The sequence below is a fragment of the Pelobates fuscus genome, chromosome 8, assembly GCF_036172605.1.
Source record: "Pelobates fuscus isolate aPelFus1 chromosome 8, aPelFus1.pri, whole genome shotgun sequence".
Classification (NCBI taxonomy): Eukaryota; Metazoa; Chordata; class Amphibia; order Anura; family Pelobatidae; genus Pelobates; species Pelobates fuscus.
Genome location: NC_086324.1, coordinates 98,066,906 through 98,084,543, shown reverse-complemented (window position 1 = coordinate 98,084,543; position 17,638 = coordinate 98,066,906). Strand labels below are relative to the sequence as shown.

The 17,638-nt window shown below is 40.9% G+C and overlaps 1 protein-coding gene across 1 annotated transcript in view; it reads left to right on the top strand.

Annotated features, from left to right (window-relative positions):
• ITGAV (integrin subunit alpha V) overlaps positions 1–17,638 on the top strand; it is a 167,524-nt gene that overhangs the window by 81,465 nt on the left and 68,421 nt on the right. Inside the window, exons 5-10 of the mRNA XM_063430178.1 lie at positions 2,187–2,248; positions 7,182–7,227; positions 9,781–9,906; positions 13,497–13,541; positions 15,650–15,693; positions 15,788–15,844. Of these exons, the coding sequence (XP_063286248.1) occupies positions 2,187–2,248; positions 7,182–7,227; positions 9,781–9,906; positions 13,497–13,541; positions 15,650–15,693; positions 15,788–15,844 (380 nt within the window). The remainder of the gene's footprint in view (positions 1–2,186; positions 2,249–7,181; positions 7,228–9,780; positions 9,907–13,496; positions 13,542–15,649; positions 15,694–15,787; positions 15,845–17,638) is intronic.

Below are 17,638 nucleotides of genomic sequence, written 5' to 3'. Positions count from 1 at the left end.
TTGAGCTTCCCCCAATGTGTACCTTTAACTAAATTGCTTTGTAGTGAGTCTGTAACACACGCTCATACTCTTTTAATATGAAATTGTTTTAATGAGTTGTTGGTACATACTTCTGTCCTTGGTGATCACCAGAATTACCTGCCATGGTCTTACAGTTCTATCCAGACCGAGCCACACCCTTCCAGTACACTCCAAAACTCCATTAAAAAACATACAGTGAGGGAACAAAGTATTCGACCCCCTGCTGATTTTGAAAGTTTGGCCACTGACTAAGAAATGTTCAGTCTATAATTTTAATGGTAGGTGTATTTTAACAGTGAGAGACTGAATAACAAAAAATAAATATCCAGAAAAACGCATGTCAAAAAAGTAATACATTTATTTGCATGTCAATAAGTGAAATAAGTATTTGACCCTTTCGACTTACTACTTGGGGGCAAAACCCTTGTTGGCAATCCAAGGTCAGACGTTTCTTGTAGTTGGCCACCAGGTTTGCACACATCTCAGGAGGGATTTTGTCCCACTCATCTTTGCAGATCCTCTCCAAGTCATTAAGGTTTTGAGGCTGACGTTTGGCACTTGAACCTTCAGCTCCCTCCACAGATTTTCAATGGGCTTAAGGTCTGGATACTAGATAGGCCACTCCAGGACCTCATTGTTCTTTTCTTGATCCACTCCTCTGTTGGTACTGGCTGTGTGTTTTGGGTCATTGTCATGCTGGAATACCCATCCACGACCCATTTTCAATGCCCTGGCTGATGGAAGGAGGTTCTCACAAAATAATTGACGGTACATGGCCCTGTCCATCATCCCTTTGATGCAGTGCAGTTGTCCTGTCTCCTGAGCAGATCCCCCCCCCCCCTCAAATCATAATGTTTCCACTTCCATGTTTGACAGTGGGGATGGTGTTCTTGGGGTCATAGGCAGCATTCCTCCTCCTCCAAACAAGGCGAGTTGAGTTGATGCCAAAGAGCTCGATTTTAGTCTTATCTGACCACAACACTTTCACCAAGTTCTCCTCTGAATCATTCAGATGTTCATTGGCAAACTTCTGACAAGCCTGTACCTGTGCTTTCTTGAGCAGGGGGACCTTGCGGGCGCTGCAGGATTTCAGTCTTTCACGGTGTAGTGTTACCAATTGTTTTCTTGGTGACTATGGTCCCAGCTGCCTTGAGATCCTTAACAAGATCCTCCCATGTACTTTGGGGCTGATTCCTCACCGTTCTCATGATCATTGAAACTCCACAAGGTGAGATCTTGCATGGAGCACCAGACCAAGGGAGACTTGACAGTTTGCGAATAATCGCACCAACTGTTGTCACCTTCTCACCAAACTGCTTGGCGATGGTCTTGTACCTCATTACAGCTTTGTGTAGGTCTACAATCTTGTCCCTGACATCCTTGGACAGCTCTTTGGTCTTGGCCATAGTGGAGAGTTTGGAATCTGATTGATTGCTTCTGTGGACAGGTGTCTTTTATACAGGTAACGAGCTGAGATTAGGTGCACTCCCTTTACGAGAGTGCTCCTAATCTCAGCTTGTTGCCTGTATAAAAGCCAGAAATCTTGCTGATTGATAGGGGATCAAATGCTTATTTCACTCATTGACATGCAAACCAATTTATAACTTTTTTGACATGCGTTTTTCTGGATTTGTTTTTGTTATTCTGTCTCACAATGTTAAAATAAACCATTAAAATTATAGACTGATCATTTCTGATCATTTCTTTGTCAGTGGACAAACGTTCAAAATTAGCAGGGGATCAAATACTTTTCCCCCTCACTTTATAAGGGAGTAAGTTCAGGAAAATGTCTGCTGTTATTCAACAGAACGGTTTTATAATAACACTCAATAAAGGGGAATCTAGGGAAATATCATTAATTACCAATCAAATATTGTCAACTATCAGCTTAGAGAGACAGCTTGTGCATGCATGATGGGCATGTTACAAAGCATTGATATATATCATCTAGGGGCATTACTAGGTGGCAACTTCTTAGAATCGGAGGGTGTAGGGTCTTCTTAGAATAGGAGAGAACAAAGATGTTCATGAGCCAAGGCTATCTATGTTGCGTCCTGGCAATGTACAAGGCTTACGATTCAGCCGAGTAGAAATTAACCTTATCATGACTGTACATTAAATAACTTGTGTTTTTGTTTCTTATATATTTATTTATTTTTTTAAAGCTAAAGGCGATGCTCCACAACAAGGATTTTGCCAAGGTGGATTTAGCATTGACTTTACTGCAGTAAGTTGGCTTTTTAACTAATGTTCCATATGTAAACTAATTGGATACTGATTAGGGAACATAATAAAAATTGACCTACATGCTACAGTTTATTTTAAACATCTGTGATTAATGGTTTTCTTTCATGTATTGCTTATCAAATTACTGTAACAAAAAAAAAAATTAACTGATAGCTTCATGTCACATGTCATGTTGTGTGTGTATATATAGAAAGTGATGTACATGCACCAATAGGTTGTATCAAACAACCTAAGACTGTATCCAAGACTGACAGGGAGACAAAACCTTCCCATTCTGTTCTGAATAAAGTCTGCTATTTTGGATACAACCTATGTATACCTAGATATCCACCTCTATGTTTATCAAATGAATGTAGTGTTTATCCCATCCAGTCTACGAGGAATCACAGGACTGATCTTGTTTTGTATTTAGTGTGTGCAGTCCCATTTTCTTGAAAACAATTTATGTTGTAATGTATACTGTATCCACTGAAATAACTCTGCTTCCAGCAGGATAGCTCTTATGTAAACATTTTTAATATTCTTTGAAAACCAGGTCAATACATTTACTGGATATTCTCCATACCTTGATCACCAAATTGCCTTAAATTCTTCTTTCATCTGAAATGTCAAATTGCCTTTAACAGCTTATACAGACAGCCATAATTCATTATCAGTGAAGCTGTCTGTGCTGTAGTGGAAGCAGGGGAGGGGAAATGTTAGCACTGCAGTGCTGTATGGTGTATATTTACAATTTTTTATGTAAATTTGCAAGTTAACCCTTTCTTCTTTTTTTTTGACTTTCTTTATTTTAGAGCAGCATGTTAACAATATAGGTTAAACATTAGCAGTTAACACGGTATAACAAGTATTCCAAACCCAGTAAACCTTTATGCCTTTTGTAATTTTATCCCTCACTTTTCTTTACTATTTCCTCCCTCATTTCTATCCCTGTCCTCCTGTCTTGGTGTTGTGCCGTCCTCCCCCCCCTAGTCCCTCGATGTCATCCTGCGACAGGCCCCCCGCCAGGTCCGGGTTGTGTATCACGGGCGTCAGTGGTGTCGGGTTCGTAGTGAGCTGTAGCTTAAATCGTATAGTTGTCCATGCACTCAGCGTCGCGCCTATGAATGGGTGGTTCCGCAGTACTCTGTCGCGTGTCGGGTTTTTTATCCATACCACCGGTGGGATACGTCCACCAGCTTGAGACCGCTCCATATGGACCCATTGTTTCTCTGAGTTCTGTACATGCCATTCTATGATTCTTAAGAGATGTGTCGCTTGATAGTATCCCCGTAGTGACAGGAGGGCTGTCCCCCCACGATGTCTCGGGAGCATAAGCTGCGTCTTTCTTACCCTTGGAGGTCCCGTCGCCCAGACGAATCTCAGTATCGCCGAGCCCAGGGAGTTGAAGTAGGCCCGCGGGATCGTGATCGGGATAGCTTGAAAAAGATAGAGCAGGCGTGGCAACAGATTCATCTTCACTGTGTTTATCCTCCCGAACCACAACACACACAGGCGTCCCCATCTGAGCAAGTCTGCACGGAACATTTGGAGGATGGGGAGAAAGTTCTCTTGGTATAGCCTTGTCAGGTCTCTGGTCAGCCAGATACCAAGGTATTTTACCCATTGCGGACACCATTTGAAGGGGAATTCTGTCGTCAGCCGTTCAGTCAGTTCGGGGGGTATAGACAGGGGAAGGGCTTCCGACTTGTCTGCATTGAGTTTGAAGTTAAAGATCTTTCCGAACCTGTCAAATGCAGTTAGTAAGTTGGGTAGTGTAACCAAGGTCTTCCGCATAGAGTACACAAAGTGGCTGCCTATCTCCCTGGGCGACCCCCGCGATGCCCCCATCCTGTCGGACCGCCCCGAGAAATGGTCCCGTTACGTATCTTGAGCGTTGTGGACAGGACCCCATTGATGCGTAGTTGTGCAGTCGGATCCGTATATAACGCGGAGATCCACTGCAGCATGTTAGGTCCGAACCCCATTGCCCGTAGCGTATCAAGAAGGTATCTCCAATCCACCCAATCAAAAGCCTTTTTGGCATCGGTGGAGAGGAGAAGGCTTCCCACCATCGAATCCCGTTGTGTGTGCATGATGTTTAGCGCTCTGATGGTGTTGTCCTTGGCTTCTCGACCGGGTATGAATCCGGTCTGATCCGAGTGGATCAGGGATGGGACTAATCGGCCTATGCAAAGGCCCGGACTGGCCATCGGGCACACCGGGCAAATGCCCGGTGGGCCGCGGTGGCCATGGGCCGAGGCCGGCAGGGGAAGTCCCAGGATCTCATCTCCCCTGCCGGTCTGTGCAGGGCCGGCCCTATCAGAGCGCCGGCCCTGCTGTATTCCATGGCGGGCCGGTGGGGAGATCAGAGATCTCCCTCACCGGCCCACTTTAATAGATATGCGGCCGCCGGCGGGGAGAGAGTGAGGGAGCCAGCCTGCCCGGAGAGAGGACCCAGCGGAGCTCTATCTTGCAGCTCCGCCGGGTTCCTCTCGCGATGGCCATGGCGATCGCCATGGCAACGACCGGATCTCGCGAGAGTGAACTCTAGCCCGCAGGCTAGAGTTCACTCACCACTAGGACCACCAGGGATGGTGTGCGAGCGCCGGTCTCCCCCTCACCAGCGTGCCGGTTCCCCCCTCCCAGGCTAAAGGTAAGAAGGGAGGGGGGGGGCATAATGTCAGTTATGTTATTTGTTTAATAACCCCCCCCTACACACAAAATCCATTTTAACATTTATACAGCACTCTCACACACAGCACTCTCATCCACATCATACACAGCACTCTCACCCACATCATACACAGCACTCTCACACACAGCACTCTCACCCACATCATACACCGCACTCTCACCCACATCATACACAGCACTCTCACACACAGCACTCTCACCCACATCATACACAGCACTCTCACACACAGCACTCTCACCCACATCATACAGAGCACTCTCACACACAGCACTCTCACCCACATCATACACAGCACTCTCACACACAGCACTGTCACACACAGCACTGTCACACACACATCACACACAGCACTGTCACACACACATCACACACAGCACTGTCACACACACATCACACACAGCACTCACACACATCACACACAGCACTGTCACACACACATCACACACAACACTTTCACACACAGCACTCTCACACACATCACACACCACACTCTCACACACCGCACTCTCACACACCGCACTCTCACACACCGCACTCTCACACACTGCACTCTCACACACCGCACTCTCACACACCGCACTCTCACACACCGCACTCTCACACACAGCACCCCTCACACACAGCACCCCTCACACACAGCACCCCTCACACACAGCACCCCTCACACACAGCACCCCTCACACACAGCACCCCTCACACACAGCACCCCTCACACACAGCACCCCTCACACACAGCACCCATCACACACACATACTGCACCCCTCACATACACACAGAACCCCCCCAACACACTGCACCACACACATACACAATAGTTCCAAACACACACACATATATATATATATATACATATATATATATATACATACACAGCACCCCTCACACACATACTGCACCCCTAAACACATTACATTCCAGACACACACTAGATCCCTTACCCAACTCAGGATCATCTACACACATACACACACTAGATCCCTATATACACTCTGAATCCATTATAAACACACACTCACTAGATCTCCTACACATTCTGGGTCCTTCAAACACACACTAGACTCCTATACACACACACACTACACTCTTAACATACACACTCTGGATCCCCTATACACACACACACTAGATTCCTTGTAAGCAAACACATACTACACCCCTAAACACACACTTTCTACAAACACTACATCACCCATACACACACTCTATAGCCTGTATGCACACACTTACTACATCCCCTATACACACATTCTCTACAGCCCCTAGCCACATATGCATCACATTACACCACAAACACAACATGACTAAAACCAACCTTATTACACAATACCACACCACACGCAATACCACAAGCAGACTCCAAACACATGCACAATACTCTTTCCTGGCATTTTTGTCTCCTGGTATCCATTTATAGAGACACCAGAGACAAGTTGCAAGGAAACACAGTGCAAGCATGTTATTACATTTGCTTGCACTGTGCAGAACAAATAGTTTTTTTTTTCTCATGCTAGAGCTCTTCCACAGAGCTCTGCGCATGATCTGCCCTGGAAGAGCATTGAACCAACATGCTCACTTTGAGAGGGGGCGTGCTTGTCATTGGTGATGACAAAACACACCTCCTCTGCCCCGCCCCCTTCTTAGTGCGCCGCTGTGATAAAAAAATGCCTGGGCCGAATTTTTCTCCCAGTCCGGCCCTGCCTATGCATGTCGCCAAAATCTTCGTAACTTAAGGTCCGCATTCAGCAGGGAAATGGGCCTGTAGCTAGTACAGGCCATCGGGTCTTTTCCCTCTTTAGGGATAACCGCAATAGTTGCCCGGAGGGTGTCACCTGGAAGTCATGTACCCTCAAGGAGAGAGTTCATGCCCTTCAGCAGTTCTGGTAGCAGAGTGTCCCTGAAGGTCTTGAGGTATCTGGCAGGAAGGCCGTCGGGGCCAGGTGCTTTGTAAAGAAGTTAACCATTTCTGAAAGGGAAGCTATTTCAGTACTTCATGCTTTTACCACTGGAAAATAGATTTGATTTATTTTTCATTATTTTGACAATTCTCTGGTGGGAGGCTGGTGACTGACTTTTAAGTAAATTTTAAAAATTAGCTCAATAATTTTGACATTTGGTTATTCAGAACCTGGTGATGTACTCCTAAACATCATGTACTAAGTAAAAGAGATCTACAACATGTTAAAATACATATTGCAATATTTTCTTACTTTATATTGACATTTTTCTTTCTTATAGGGAAACAGAGTACTTCTTGGAGGACCTGGTAGCTTTTATTGGCAAGGTAATGCTAATGTAATACTTTTTAAACAATATTACACACAGCTGTTGTGCAAGGAATGTACAAACTTTGTGTTGTGTGCACATTATCTTTGTTAAAGGGACACTCCACGGTCCAAACACACACAAAAAAAATCTCTCTTTAGTAGATATACCTCAAATGAAAACTTGCACGCATTTAATTAGGCATGTTTTACATTTAAGTTAAATCTAAAAACAGCAGGTCTCTGGTCTGCTGCCTTAGCAAGCTCTTTTTTCTAACACTGCCCAAACTTTCTGTGGCTGCTTTATTTATTACTGGCATTTATTATTATTGGCATTTATATAACACTTTAAAATATTACAAGAGGGGGAGATTTAACAATAAATTAGACAATTACAACCAACAATTGGTTAAAGAGGATCTTGCTCAACGAGCTTACAGCCTAGAGGAAGTGGGGTATAAAACAATAAGACAGGATAAAATTCCAACATATTCTGCAGCTCTGTACAATTGGGGTAAAACATACAATATGCACAGACCAATACAAAAGGTAAAGAAGGCCCTGCCTGTGAGCTAAGGTCTAGCCGTTGAAGCTCTTTTTTATACAAAGTGCTTAGATAAACAGCCCGTCACCTTACAATCTAAAGGATATAATGGGGATCTGAGACAAGAGGTTGCAGGGGGAATTTGGAAGTGATGGCCTAAGAAAATTAACAGAGTTGAAGCTAATGGTAAGATGTAAAGGGGAATAAAGGTGTCATTGAGTAAGGTCTTAGAGAGCCGAAGAAACATGCTATAAATTTAGTAGGAACCTGGAGGGGCGCGTGGGTGGTAATCACAGACTTCCCAATGCAGCTGAGAAGTCTTTGCAAGGCAAGTGCTCTGAGCAATTGCTGCCCCTTGCGTTCACTGCAAATAAGCTAACCAAACCAGGAAGTGAAAGGACCTGTTTAAAAGAATTGAAAAGGTAGGCACACTAAACTGGATAGACACACAGAATCTAATGATAAATATCAAAGAGCACATGTAACAAAATAATGCTAATATCATATGCATTAAAGGGATACTCCAGTGCCAGGAAAACAATCAATTTTCCTGGCACTGCAGGTTCCCTCTCCCTCCCACCCGCCAATCCCCAGTTGCTGAAGGGGTGAAAACCCCTTCAATCACTTACCTGAGGCCGCGACGATGTCCCTCTTCGCTGCTTCCTCCTCCGCGCCCGCGTCCTTCTGACTCCGTTGGCCGGTGGGCGAGACTGATCCCGCCCACCGGCCGAGGAGACCTAATGCTCATGCGTGGCAATGTCGCGCATGCGCATTAGCGCACCCCATAGGAAAGCATTTGAAAAAGATTTTCAATGCTTTCTTATGGGGAATTGAGCGACGCTGGAGGTCCTCACACAGCGTGAGGACGTCCAGCGACGCTCTAGCAAAAAAAATATTTTCTATGATTCAGGAAGTTCCCTCTAGTGGCTGTCTAGTAGACAGCCACTAGAGGTGGAGTTAACCCTGCAAGGTAATTATTGCAGTTTATAAAAAACTGCAATAATTACAGTTGCAGGGTTAAGAGTAGTGGGAGTTGGCACCCAGACCACTCCAATGGGCAGAAGTGGCCTGGGTGCCCGGAGTGTCCCTTTAACAATATTATTCAAAATTGATACCTCGGTATACAGAAATAATATTATTATTAAAGAAATAGCAAAATTCACAGCACAAAATTGTATGTATCAATCCTAAATTGTTAGTTTGTTAGATGCCACAACTTATGGAAAAATGCAACATTCACAAAGAAAACAACAAAAATACATACCAAAAAGACATGATAATTAGAGAGTGAGGATAATCAATCGAATGCCCCCAACGTTTCTGAAAGAATGCCTTTATCAAGGGAGCATGCATGTTTTTAGTAAAATTACCTGTTGTCTGCTTGAAATGCCAAGGGGAAGTTACAGTATAGTTTATAATAGTACACCTTTTATGAAATCTGCACTTTTTGCAATATGGAAAAAAAAGAGGACATACTCTTCACACATAAAGCTTTTTAGAAAGCTAAAGTGCTTTAGGGGTCTGGAGTGTCCCTTGACGTTTACATAAAAAAGTTCTGTAAAATGTATAGTCTGTCCTTTATGTACCTCAGTACATGCATTTGTAAATATTTCCTCGCTATTTCATTTTAATTGCCCAAACCTTTATTACTGATAGTGTCTCTTATGCTGATTCTCCTAAAAGTCTAATTATTTTTTTCCCCCTTTTGAGGTTATTCACTTAACATGCAATTACAGAGAAATGGCTAGAAAGTTTTGCATTTTAGGCCAAAATATCTGTATTCGGAAAAAAGTGTTTGAGAATATTTCAAAAGCTTTGGTTCAAAATGCGCAATTTTCAGATCAGTTCTCCACAAATTCTGGTTTAGTAAATAAACCATTTTTGTCTTATTCATTTTAATTCTCATGCTCATGCTTTTAGTAATTGGTTTCAAATACTGAATTATGTGTCATACAGAGTACCAGAGAGCAATATGTGGTATTATAGCAATGTTCATCTATAACCTTATCACTGAAACTTTCTATTTAAGGTCAGCTCATTTCAGACCCAGTAGATGAGATTGTGAACAGATACAATCCAAGTGTATACAGCATAACCTATGCAAATCAATTGGCAACTCAAGATTCTAGTCCACAGTATGATGATAGCTACCTTGGTAAGTAATGGTCAGTGACTGATGGAATATCTGTTTAATATATGCAATAATTTTTTCTCTTTGGAAAGTTCCTTTTGGCTGAGTTATCCCAAGAGGTAACCTGTGTATGTTTACCACTTGTCACAAGCTGCATTATTAGATGGCTAAACAGTGATAGCAATATGAAATTATGTAATTCCTCTCTTTTTTTTTTTTTTTTGAGTGCTAAGATTAAAACAGGTTGTCTTTAATTTATATGATATCGTTTGAGTGTTTTGTTTTGTTTTTGTAGTTAATGCAAATTTACCATACAATAGACTGCCCTTCAGAGGTGGAACTAGGTTATTTAAAAATTTGGGGCTAGTGACACCCCACCCATTGTAAAGGTTTTTGTGTCACTCCATCCCCCTCACCACTTTGTTTCTTGCTCTGCACCCGACCACCTTTGTGTGTCTCATTTAACCCCTTAAAGACACATGACATGTGTGACATGTCATGATTCCCTTTTATTCCAGAAGTTTGGTCCTTAAGGGGTTAATCTCTCTCGTGTATCTATCAATGCCCTCCCTTAAACCCTTGCATGTCTTTCCTTGTGCGACTCTCAGAAACCTCTCTATCTCCCTAAACACCTAGTGTGTCACTCCAATACCGTTCCTCAAAAAATTATCAAGAAATTATTTTAAGACCCTCAAAGTGGGCTGGGAATTGCCTGGAACAGACAGAGCAGTTGAGGCATCACATTAGTTTTGATATGGTATATCCTACCTATACACAAGATTGCGGTCTCCGGATCAACTTTAAGTTTCCAGAAAATGGGATGCAATTACCCAAGTATAAGAAATGATGGTCATATCATATCATATGATGGGATGAAAAGGGCTGCAAAGCAAATGTGGTAAAGGTTGGAAAGATGTTCCTGATCTGAAGACGAGCAGTAGATTTAGCCCAGTTAATCCAATTCAGAGAACATCTGGAGAGCATTAAAAACATCTGGGAGAGAGTGAGAGATTAATCTGGGTCAAAATAATATCAGCATGAGCCAAGACCTTATAAAGCTTGCCAGCTTTATAATAAAGAAAATATTGCTTCTTTAGAATAAAGAGGAGAGTCTGTTGAATGCCTTGTCTGTGTCCATTGAGAGATACAGAAATGACGTCAGAGTCTCTCGAGTGTACCATGCCAGGTCGATATTCCTTTGTGTATTCTCATAAGCTTGAGATCCAGGTAAAAATCCTGCCTGATCCAGATTAGTCTAAAGGCTAAAAGGCCTAAAGATAAAGAAAAGTCTAAAAGGAAGAATACCAATAGCCAAAAACTCCTCTGTCTGAAGTACTGGATGCACAGAGCAGTTTGACTACTTACAATGGTGGGTTGCCAAGGCACTCCTGGCTCCATAACAACTAATCATCAAGAATATAAGACATAAATTGGCAGAGTGAGTTGTGAGTTGTCTTTCTCTGGTTTGCAAATGAGTGAAATGTTGGGCATAAGAGCATCATCTGGAAAGTGCCCACCTTCCAGAAATTAGTCATAAGGATGTAGAAGGTAAGGAGAGAGGGAAGGGAGAAAGTGTTAAATGTGTGTTAATATATCCATTAGGATCAGGTGCTTTTGTTGGCTTTAAGGGAAAAACAATTACATAGCAAATTTGTCCTCCACAATTGGAGCTGTTAACAGATTTTAACTTTTTAGCTGTTTTAGCTGTTAACAGACAATTTAGGAATAGAGAAGTAGAAATAAGAGGTCTGGAAAGTATAAGTAAGGGAGTGATTGAAGGGTGATTATTACCTGTAGAGCCTCCAAATTAAACAAGGGTTCATACGTTAAACTGTCATACAATTTCCAAGTGAAGAGGAATCCATTTATATTACTTTTTTTGTTACAAATTGTGTTTGAACCAGAGAATTGGCAGTTAACAATGCCACTGAGATTCTCTCTTTTTTTTTTTGAGATCCCATTTACTTTTCGTAGAGTTAATAATACATCATCCAATAGATTAGCTAGATTGTATCAGCATAATTCGATTGGCCACCTTCTTCTTTTTGGAATGAGTTGCAATATTAATAAAAAAAACTACATATTTCATAGAAAACCAATAGCGTTTGTATAGAAATGTCCATAGTAGAGTTCCTTCTATCTCCTAACTAAGAAATCATTAGGGTCCTGCTGGACCTTTTCAACTAGGTCAGTAGATTGCAACAGTGCTGGGTTAGTTTTCATGACCACATATGAAATCAGATAAAATAATAGGTACACCAATCTTTAAAATGCTCAGACACCACAGTGTGGCATCCCCTCCCTCACAACTACATAAACATACACAAATACAAAGGATAAAGGAGGAGCAAGTGATAATTAACAAAATCATAATGTTGTACTGCAATAGTTCCTAAAGGGTCAAATATATATTGTGTGCAAATGGATTGAGTACAGTGCTACTTAAAAATAAAGTGAATATGCAGTGCAAAATATTAATATAAGTAACTGTGCTTTAAAAAAAACTGTTGCTTTAAAAAAATAAAGTCTGTTGCAAAAAAAATAGTTTTAAAAATAGTCCCACTTAAGTGCAAAAATAATTATAAAAATATCCCCAACTCACTTTATTTAAATACAGCAGTCATTTTTTTGATTAACACTTGCTCCACCTACATATGAGATCAGGAAGGAACTTTTGAATTAAGTAAAATGTCTCCATGGTCTGACCTTAAAATAGTATTCATTTTGGATTTATTAATACCCAGGATACAGGATAAGAAATAAAAAATGAATATGTGTATAATTAGCAAAGTGAGAAGCAACTTTGATCAAACTATGATTGGTGATTTACCTTCCTAATGCCATTGCCTATAAGCCCACAATATTTGACAAAATTAGAAATACTTTTATCCTGTGGACTGGATAAAGGGAGACCCCGATATTAGTCTAGAATACAATAGCTATGTAAAGGCAGCACAATGAACAAGGTTTACAAGTTAGAAATGTAAAGAAACAATAAAAAGGCAATTCTTGTGAATGAGTATTGAAGCTGCATTATGTTTAGATAGTGACCAGAAGCCAGATTGCATATCTGCTCTGAAAACCAGTGGGGAGGAAGTTCCCTCACCTTGTGAAATTGGCACATTGTCATTATGTGCTATCCACCATCTTGTGAGGAATACTCAGATTCCTTTAGTATGAAAATAGAAGCCTTGATTGGTCCTAACTCTTTATGTTCTTTGGGGCATTTTAGAGATGCTGCCTTTAGTAACAAATGTGTCATGTAGGGTTTCCGGAGAGAATGAGCTCTTGTTTCACAGGTATGTATTGTAAAAATGTAGCATTGACATAATAAAGTTCAGTCCTGGCAGGACCAGTTAATTATTTTCAAGACTAAGTTTGTTACATGCCAGGATGATCTGAAGCCAAAATTGGGTACTTCCTAGCATGATCTAGATGAGAGTCTCTGTAACTGTCTACTACAAGTCTGGCAAAATAGTATTTGTTTAAGGATGTTGAAAAATCAGCCCACACATTACATTTTACTGCACCTAGAAATCTATTGTGATTTAAAGTGTTGTAAATTATAAAAAAAATATATATATATTTTTTCCCCTTCTTTTCATTATCTGTAGGGTACTCCGTAGCAGTGGGGGATTTTAATGGTGATGATATAGAAGGTATGTATGTATTTGATACGTTTTTACAGTAATATCACATTTGAAAAAAAATAAAAAATTAAGTGGTGAAAAAGCATTGACACTTTTCAGGCAGGAGATAAACCTGGAATTTAGCTATATTAATTACTACAGAAAGCAACATCAGAAAGATAGCTGTGTGAGCAGCAATGAAAATGTGCTGTAACACAGTGACAAGCAAGATATGTGGCAGTTAAATAGTGTGCATTGCTTGTGTAACGTTCTTTCTAGGATGCTTTATGTTTGACATTTACTTGATGACATTAGTGGCACAAAGTTTTGCTTCATGTTTAATGTTCTATATGTGAGTGTCAGTATGCTTAAAAGATTATCCGGTTTTGCAAAATAAATCTGCAGTAGTGAATGGTCGTACACTGTAAACAAGCAAAATGACACATACCTCTTTCTTTCTGGCTGCACTTTTAGTTCTTTCTTGTAGAGGTTGCCATCAGCGGAAAATGAATTAAGAAAATATTATTTTTCCATGTTTAGTCATATTGAATATCAGTCTACACTGACTGTACAGGCCTAGGAAAATATTCCTTGATAGACCAAATTATGAGCACACTCTTTTGACACATCTTTATATACCGGTAATTTAACTTCTGTACTATTGCTTATCTTAAAATTATCTAGAGCATGCTGATGGTTTATAAGGATTGTTTATGTTTCTGTGTTTGCTTTTTTTTTTTACAATATTTATTTTCAATTTTGGCACGTTAATAAATACACTGGTAACAAAGGAAAAAAGGGAACAAAAATGTCAAGCTAAATTGTGAACCAGTAATGGGTGAACAGATTATTAACAGTATAGCGAAGTGTGTTTGCAGCCCTAAACCCACCAGTGTTAATGTTGGCGTAAATTTCCATTTAGTTTTAGTCATAGTCTTTTAGTCTGGATTTAGCTAAAGCCTATATCTGTCCATTTTGCCCCTTCCCTAGCTCTGTGTGTCTCTTTGTGTCCTTCTAGCCCCCCTAGGTGTCTCTTTCTCAAGCACTGGCCTGTCTGTTTTGCCCCTTTTCAGCCCCTCTGTACAGCGTTAATTTTGGCAGCAAATTTCAATTTAGTTTTAGTCATAGTCTTTTGACTAAATAGCCATTTTAGTTTTAGAAGTATTTTAGTCATCGGAATTGTTTTATTCGACTAAATTTCAAAAAATATTTGCCCACTAAAATAGTTAATTGATAAAATAAACACTGAAACCCACTAATGTTTTACGGTCATTTCAGACCAAAGCATCTATTGTTTAGTAATAGAAGTTATGCCACTCCAGGTCCTGGCAGTTTGGATTGGTTATTATTGTAACCTTCTCCTAATTGGTCTTCTCAAAAGCTGTATTGCCCTGCTACAGTCTGTAATGAATGCTGCTGCCAGACTGATTTTCCTCTTTAGTCGATCCTTTCACACCTCACCTCTCTGTCAAACCTTACATTGGCATCCTGTATCCAATAGGAGTCAGTTCAAAGTACTAACCCATATATATAAAGCATTAAACAATTCTAGCCCCTCTTATCTCTTCACAGGTCCATAGGTATGCCCCTTCTCGGTCTCACCGCTCTGCCCATGACCTTTTCCTGTCTGCTGCTTGCGTACTTACGGCCACCTCACGCTTGCAGGACTTCTTGCGGGACGGCTCCATTCCTATGGAATAGCCTGCCTACCACCATCAGACTCTCCCCTTGACTTCAATCATTTAAGAAGTGCCTTAAAACCCATCTCTTTCGGAAAGCTTATGGCCTCCCAGAGTTACCTCTACCTCACATACCTGTATTTTGCTCTGTTCTAAAGGGCAGCACTCTACTCTCTCCTCCAGCTCTGCTTCACTCTCATCTTATTTGATAGCTATCTCCTGTCCTATCGTGTTTTATACCCCACCTCCTATAGACTGTAAGCAGGGTCCTCTTCAACCTATCGTTCCTGTACGTTTTTGATTTTTTGTAATTGTCCTATATATAGTTAAACCCACCCCCCTCTTAAAATATTGTAAAGTGCTACAGAATCTATTGGCACTATATAAATGCCAATAATAATATTAATAAATTGTTTTTCTGTTGGACTTTTAAATAATATTCTTGCTATTACTTTGCAGATTTTATATCTGGTGTTCCAAGAGCAGCAAAAACATTAGGAATGGTAAGATCTGGACATTGGCTTAAGAAATGGTTTCAGACTAAAATAATGCCTTGGAGTTATGAATATGTTGATAATGTTTTTCTTTCTTATTCAGGTTTCCATTTATGATGGCAAGAGTATGAAATCACTATATAATGTAACTGGAGAACAGGTTGAGTGCATTTTTCTTAATTAATTTCTTATTAATTAACTGTGCTTTTAAAATCAAAAGACATTCTATAGTGTTTGGGGCATTTAACACTGATAAAGGGACAGGAGTCCCAAAACGTCTGTAATTTTAGATGCTCTGCAAATAAATGTGGGCTACCCTAGTGGGTTCCCTTAACTAACTAAGCTATGCTTTGTTCATTACTACTTTCGATTACTGTGTCTGCTGCTGGAGCTACAGCGGCTTGTACTCATCAGCTGCACTAGGTCAGACTGTTATACAGTGATGGTATTATGCTATATGTGCTCTGGTATTCTGCTATACCGCACTCCGACATTCTGCTTTTGCTACATTCGATAGTGTGCACTGTTAAAATTTTGGGAACATAAGTTGTTTGGTTGCACTCACAGTTAAGTAAAATGGTTGTAGTTCAAGTGTGTGTATGAGTGCAGTGTGTGTGTGTGTGTGTGTGATGGAGAGCCTTGGTGGGGGGTGGGCATTTTTATTATTATTTTTTAAATTATTATTTTATTATTATTATTATTATTATTTTATTAAATTTTTACTTATTTCTTAGTCCCCCCTCCCTGCTTGATACATGGCAGGGAGGGGGGCTCTCACTCCCTGGTGGTCCAGTGGCATTGGCAGTTCAGTGGAGGGGGGCTGGCAGAGAGCGCTTACCTCTCCTGCAGCTCCTGTCAGCTCCCTTCTCCTCCGCGCCGGTCCGGTCTGCTTCCTCTGCAAGTCCCAGTGTAAGTCTCGCGGCCGCGCTATGACCCCGCGGCTCTCGCAAGACTTACACTGGGAGCTGACTGGGCCGGCGCGGAGGAGAAGGGAGCTGACAGGAGCTGCAGGAGAGGTAAGTAAGAGCTTCCTACACAGCCCCCTGTCTGTATTATGGCAATGTAAATTGCCATAATACAGACATTGACTCGAGTATAAGTCGAGTTGGGGTTTTTCAGCACAAAAAATGTGCTGAAAAACTCGACTTATACTCGAGTATATACGCTACTTTTTACCAAAGTATTGTGAAAGTCACAGTACATAAAAAAATAGTTACAAACCAAGTGTATAACAGATACTTTCATCAGAAACAAGCATTAAGTAACATTGGCTTTTTTATTTGTATATTTTGCACTTCTTATGTATGAAATCAACCATGTTAAAGGAACACTATAGTCACCTAAACAACTTAAGCTTAATGAAGCGGTTTTAGTGTATAGATCATGCCTCTCAGGTTTTACTGCTCAATTCACTGCCATTTAGGAGTTAAATCACTTTGTTTCTGTTTATGCAGCCCTTGGCACACTTCCCCTGGCTATGATTGACACAGCCTGCATGGAAATAAAAACTGGTTTCACTTTCAATCAGATGTAATTTACCTTAAACAATTTTATCTCTTGCTCTGTAAATTGAACTTTAATCACATACAGGAGGCTCTTGCAAGGTCTAGCAAGCTATTAACATAGCAGGGGATAAGCATATCTAAATTAAACAGAACTTGCAATAAAGAAAGAATAAACTTTAGATGACCCTTTACAGGAAGTGTTTAGGAAGGCTGTGCAAGTCACATGCTGGGAGGTGTGACTAGGGTTCACAAACAAAGTGATTTAACTCCTAAATGGCAGAGAATTGAGCATTGAGACTGCAGGGGCCTGATCTGCACACCAATAATGCTTCATTAAGCTAAAGTTGTTTTGGTGACTATAGTGTCCCTTTAAATTACAGCCTATATTGTAATTTTGTTTTTCATGAAAATTACGATTACATCTGTCTAGCAAAATCCACGAACCATAC